Source organism: Phaseolus vulgaris, chromosome 7 (assembly GCF_051622355.1).
Source record: "Phaseolus vulgaris cultivar YP4 chromosome 7, ASM5162235v1, whole genome shotgun sequence".
NCBI lineage: Eukaryota > Viridiplantae > Streptophyta > Magnoliopsida > Fabales > Fabaceae > Phaseolus > Phaseolus vulgaris.
In genome coordinates, this window is record NC_143504.1 from 49880939 (window position 1) to 49887664 (window position 6726).

The 6726-nt window shown below is 31.9% G+C and overlaps 1 protein-coding gene across 1 annotated transcript; it reads left to right on the forward strand.

Annotated features, from left to right (window-relative positions):
• Window positions 1-4662: 4662 nt before the first annotated feature.
• Window positions 4663-6365, forward strand: LOC137829857 (histidine-containing phosphotransfer protein 1). Its single transcript, XM_068636824.2, has 6 exons — window positions 4663-4880; window positions 5034-5164; window positions 5284-5352; window positions 5637-5708; window positions 5842-5914; window positions 6007-6365. The coding sequence occupies exons 1-6, from the start codon at window positions 4818-4820 to the stop codon at window positions 6037-6039; spliced, it is 441 nt and encodes a 146-aa protein (XP_068492925.1). The 5' UTR covers window positions 4663-4817; the 3' UTR covers window positions 6040-6365.
• Window positions 6366-6726: the final 361 nt, after the last annotated feature.

The window sequence follows — 6726 nt, forward strand, 5'->3', positions numbered from 1 at the left end:
CTGTTTTCACGAAATGACTAAAAAAATGTAACTTTTGTGTTTATTACTGTTTTTCATTTTGATAAACACCATTATAATTTTCTATAAAGATTGGTAACAACTTGATGCAATGCATGGCTAATTGGTGTAGCAACGTGTGAGGTGTTGGTATGAATATGAATGGATAAGCCTTCGAGAGACCGAAGAAGTGAAGAATCCAGCATCCCAGCCACACATATATTTCTGCATCAAATGGTTTGTCAACAAAATTATTCAAACTCTATTCTAAGATCAACCAAAACATCTTGCATTTGCTTCAAAACCAAAACCTCAAAAGTAAAAAAAGGTAAAACACTGTCAATACCAATAACTCATGCCATGTTCTAGGAAAAAAAAAACTTTAAACTTAACTCAACCAATCCTATAAAATCAGTATAAAAGATGAAGTTTATGCTGGTTTAGTATATTACAATTATACTTTTTAAGCATTTATTTAATGGATACCTAAAACTCCTAAATATTTGTACTCTTTGGGGCTTGCAGTGGTGGGAAGAAAAGGTGCATTAAGTGCATTTATGTAGCAAATAATACTGCATACGAAAACTGAGAGATGGTGAGGGTGGTCCCTTCACATATCAGTTTCGTAGCTCCAATTATTCACTATAACATATACACAGTTTGTGATGTGAAACCAAACCCACGTTCCACTATTTCATTGTGAAGAAGCTGCATGCTGCCTTCTGATTGCTTTGTTTTGTGGCCCCCCATTTGCTCCTCAACCTTTCTGTTCTTCCTACTACTCACTGCAACACTCATCACTGCACAGATTTCTGTTTCATGGGTCACTACCCTCCTTATCTTTTAGGACCACGCCATACATTCAAACTTGTGTTCAAACATTGTTTTTATCCTTGGACTTAGCTGTCGTTCTTCCATTGTTTTCCATTTTTTTTTTCTCAATAAGAACTATCTTTTATCTTTACTTCATCTGCATCTTACATGTCTTTTCATCATCTTCTTAAATTTAAACTATTTTTTCCTCGAAATTTAACGCATGGCTGATCAAATATGTTTAAATATTATTTGCAAGTTTGACTTGTGATCATGTTCATGGATAAGCCTTCGAGAGCCTAAACAGTGCAATATTGAGATGGTTTGTTGAATACAATTTCAATATGTTTAACTGATCTAGTAAGAAAATTATGTTATTGTGTCATCTCCAAGGCCCACCACAAAAGGATTGGCAATATCGAAGATTGATTTTTATAAAATAAAATGAAAGTTAACCAGTTGTGGTTATTAATATTGATGAATAACTCGTCAATTAAGGATCCCATGCAAATCAACCATTTTTTGAATGACCATAGCCCTTCAAAATGGTGCAAGATTGTTATTAGACAACGTTGAGTGGAGGGCTTGCTAAATAAATATATCATTTTAGATTCTTTAAGTTTTCAAAGAATGTTGAATAAAATAAAGTAAATATTAATAATATTTTATTTATTAATAAAATGATGAATAAAAAATTAATGTAAATAAAGTTTTTTTTTTATGTAATATTGATAATCACCAATTTTATTTACAAAGCATGACATTTATATTTAAAAGTACTAAAAATTAAAAAAGGTAGGAATAGGCTTGTCCGATCTATCCTACTAGTATTCCGACGGGTTGGTGAATTATGTTAATTGAGTTGAAAAAGTTAATTCGTCTCACTTAAATAATTGTCAATGACTATACTAAGATCTGATCCAATTTGTCACTCCTTTCTAAAATTTGTAAATTTTTATCTATTTTTTACATTTAAAATAAAAATACATTTATTTTGACCATGCTAAAATCATTTCACTTTCATATTCAATTATTTCTCGTGTTCGTCAAGAGAGATGTATTCACTTGCTAAAAAAACTCATATATATATATATAAAAAAAAAAAATAGTGTGAGAAAATATTGATGGGACTCACCTATTTTTGGATTTCATCTTTCATATTTCGTTCCTACCATACTTACCAAATTAAATCTATTTCTTTATTTCACCTTCCATTCCTTCCTCGACCAAACATTATCATAAACTAATGTTTGTATCTTATTAGTTTATGTGTATCTATTGGTATACTCTTTACACCAAAAATAGAAAAAGGTGATTGGGGTACCCTATTCACTGTGTGTTTGGTTACATACATACACGACCCACCACATAACTTATTCAGTGAACGTAATGTGTCAATTTCTTTTCCTTAATACACTCGTTAACTTTCTCATATTTTTACAAGTTTGAAATTGTTTTATACATTCAACTTTCACAAACAATAAGTATATACAAGATCAAATGTACATTTACTCTTATCAAGTTAAGAATAAAATCGAATTCTGAATTATTACACTAAATGGTACTATTTAAATAATTATTTAACACAATATGTTATTTTAATAAATATTTAATATAGTATCATATTTTAAAGGAAATAAATGAGTTAAATGTTCTGGTTGAAATTAACTCGTACAAATAAGACAAACATATTATCATGTGATATGTGATGGTAAGCTGTTATTATGTAAATCAAGTTATTAATTAACTTTTTCAAACAAAACACATATTTATTTAAGCATATAGTCTATGGGGGTGCTACATGAATATTATTCTTCACTATTCTCTTTCTTTTTTTTCATTGGGTGAATTAAGCGTTAGAATTTTCGCAAATATCACTTTAAAATTTTTGCACTGTCATATACCATAGATGGAGATGAAATCATCACCTCTTTGAGTCATATCTATGATTATTCCCCCAAACAAAATAATCCAAGTCAAAATATATCTTTTATTAAAACTGTTTCACTCAAACTGATCAAATCTCATCTCTTTGAATAAAATCTATTCAACTTTTAAACCTCTTCCATAAAAATAAAATAAAAGGATACTTTTTTGTATGTGGGTCCTTACGTAAAATATAAGAAAAAATGAAAAACTGTAATTGTATATAGCTGTCATGACTAAAAAACTAAAGAGAGCAACATTTTGATACTTGATAACAAATAGAAAAATGAGAAGTGTGGGTCATAGATGCCATATTCTATGGTAAATTGTCGCTTTTGGAAATAATTAATAGCAGTTGTTCATGAGAAGCATCACCAATGAAACATCGACAGCAAGAGAAAGTACAACAAATGCGAGAGCTGCAGCATCAGCAACTTTAGATATATCATAATGGAAAAGTTTACACACACTTATTACCATACTTCACAATCTTAGAAGGGATAACAATAGATATGCTATGAAATAACTACTATAGTCTAATCCTATATCACACCAAATTCATGTCAAATTAACACGTAAGTTCAATTTTTAATTATATATATGTTACCTACACCATTTCATTTTTCATTTGGAAAAGATAAAGTTCATCAAAAATATCTTTGGATGCCCTCTGCAAACTTTCTCTTCCACTCTCTTCATGACAGCGAGCTCTGAAGCAAGCTTGTGTTGCCAAGAAAGAAAAAATAAACCCTTACTTCACCTACTCTTCATTCGATTCTTTGAATTTTTAAAAAGAGTTAAATATGTTTTTTCATCTACTTTGTGGTATAAATTGATTTTCATTCGTAGTCTTAAGGAAGGAAGAAAATGTATTTAAACTGTTTTTTATCTCGATTTCCAAGCAATGTGAGATTATATTGGCGATATCAGAACAAACCCTCTAGTCAAGGATTAAGGAAAAGAGTTTACGAGGTATTGTCCGCTTTGAAAGTCGGTGTTGTGACGATTTTGTCCTTAAAATGCGCATGGATGAGTTAAGGGGGAAATGTGTATTTAAATTGCCCTTGACCTCGACTCCTAAGTTATGTGAGACTATACTAATAGAAAAATTATTAGAATGAGTTCTTCTCAATTATTATTTCAATATCATAACTGATATCTAGGAAGTCTAAAGTTTAAACTAGGAAAGAAAATCAATTTTGAATGAAAGTGAAGGACAAAAAACATATTTAACCTTGTTAAGAGTTTAAAACACGCAATAATTATATAATTAGCAATTTCTTGGAAAAATTATATCAAAGAATTACTTTTTATAACACCACTCTGCTGCTATGTAAGCTGAATAGAGTAAAAACGTTGTTTTTTCTTGTATATATATCAGGCTAATTTTTTTCTTTTTATGATATGCCGAACATAAAATAAAACTTTTGTGCTGTGTTGGGTCGATTTTTAGTAGTTTATTAAATGTTATCTCTTTGGGTATATAATGATCAGGAAGTTAGGTTAGGTTAGGTTCGTTTTATTGCTTTGTAGTTAAAAAACTAGCAAGTTAAGCTTAGTTTAGCAAGAATTTACAGTGAAGTGAGAAACTTAGGGTCTTGACTTTGATCCCAATATAGGGAAGTCAGCAACTGGGGTTGAGGGTGGAATTGAAAATGATAAGATTGCTTTTAAGAAAATAATGCAGCAAGAAGAGATAAAGATGGAGGTAATATCTAGCAATGTACTAAAAAAATAAAAAGAGGGAGGCAATAATTACCAAATGAAAAAGAAAGAAACATGAATGGTACGTGGCGTTAGTTTTAGATTATATCTATTGATCCTTTTAATTTAAACTATTTGAGGTGAAGGTGGCCATAAATGATAGGTTCATGGGGAAGCAATGAACAGGAACACTATAAGTCACTGCCTTTGAAAACTGTTACCACATTAAAAATATATACATTATTATATGAAACACAAATGATAGTTGTCTCATCTCAAGTATAAAATAAAAACCACACTATATATAAAAACTTGGCAGCAGCAGAAGAAATGAGTACCTAAAATATTGAGTTAGTGGTTAGAACTTGAGACTAACTATGGACGGTCTAGTTCAGCTGCAGAAGCAACTTGTTGATTACACTGCTTCCCTATTTCATGAGGTAAGTAACTATGCTATGCAATTGCCACTTAACATTACAGTGGAAATATAGCTAGAAAAGGAAGGTTCATGAGCTATGTTTATTGGGTTATCTGCTTTCTGTTTTTCCTTGTTATTTCTCACTGTGGTGCTGTCTTTGTTTTTCTTCAAAAAGGGTTTTCTAGATGAACAATTTAACCAGCTTCAGCAACTTCAAGATGAAAGTAACCCAGATTTTGTGGTTGAAGTGGTCACTCTCTTTTTTGAAGACGCGGAGAGGCTTCTTAATGAGCTCACAAAAACACTGTAAGGGCACTGCAATTTCCTGTTTTGTTGTACATCTTTAGACCAAGTAATCATGTCTCTTTGGGAACCTCTTTCCCAACTCCACACTTCAATAATGTTGATTCATTCGTCTCAAACAGAGGCCAGCCCAGCACTGATTTTAAAAAGTTGGATGCTCTTGTTCACCAGTTGAAGGGTAGCAGCTCCAGGTAATTTTGTTCACAGGGAACTTTTTCTCAAAACAAACTATGTTGGTAATGTTGGCCTTGATTTCTTAAGTTGGTGGAAGTTGTATTGTATCCACCTGCTGTCACTAGAAATACTACATTCTTAGTCCCTGTTGAATTATTTTTGCCAAGAACATGTAGCATAGTGGCATGGCCCTCATCTTTGTTAGAGCCTATATTCTGGATGATACACTTCCATTTGTCGTACCTCACTGCTTGGTGTTTATAAAAGTATCTTAAATTTGATGAAGTTATTGGAAATGCAGCATTGGAGCACATAGAGTTCACAGAGTCTGCATTTCCTTCCGAAACTCTTGCGAGGAGCAAAACGTTGAAGGGTAAGGTTCTTCACAATTCCATATCAAAATACACTTCACTTATGTGGGGTGTTTGTGTGTGGTTTGATATACTTTTTTCTGTGGTAAAAGAATAATCTTCATATGCTAATGCGAAATAAAATCTTGGTTTCAGGTGTCTTAAAAACTTGCAACAAGTGACACAAGAGTACTACTTGGTGAAAAGCAGGCTTGAAGCTCTGTTCAAGGTAAGGGCATGAGATTCTAGTCTAGTGCTTTCTATAAAATCCCGAGAAGAGTTAAAATGTATAGTTTTATCTTTCGACTTGTGTGATTGTAGATGGAGCAACAGATTTTGGCTGCTGGTGGATAGTTTTGTAGGTAGTGTGATAGGAGGCAGAGATGTTTTGCTGCAATTGGAATTTGGAAATAACACTCAGAACAAATCATGTCTGATCTGCAAACGAAACAGACCCACTTCTATGTTGTATTTTTCACTTTGTGTATGATTTTGTCAAGTGGATCATGGTCTATTTGAGCAAGAGTTGACCTATATTTAGTCCAAAAGCAACGCGAATAGCACATGCTTCTATGGTTTAAAGAAAGAAAAAATAGACGCTGGAACTCTTAGCTGTTGGAATAGTAATTATCTTGATTTTTGAAATGTCATCTATAATATAGGGCTTGATTGAATAACCATTTTGCTCTTGAATTAACTATACTTGTTGAAATTGCTAAACAATAGATGCTATTATTTTCTTAAGGTGGCAAACTTGAATGCTTCAAATTAAGGGTACCTTAACCTTAATCACTTTTGTCAGCGTTATAAGCCTAGTCTTGGTCCATATAATGCACATCCTTATTCAGGTGCAAATGAGTTCTGATACGGTGAATCCTTCAAATAAGTTTTTATTTAACTTTAACCTCGTAAAATTTGTAAGACTATGTTTTCATTCTGTCTATATATTATAATTTAACTTGTCTCTAGTCGGTGAAGTACACTGCGAGATCTCCTACAAATAAATAAACATTGCAAAATTACTTTGATTTGCGCACTAGC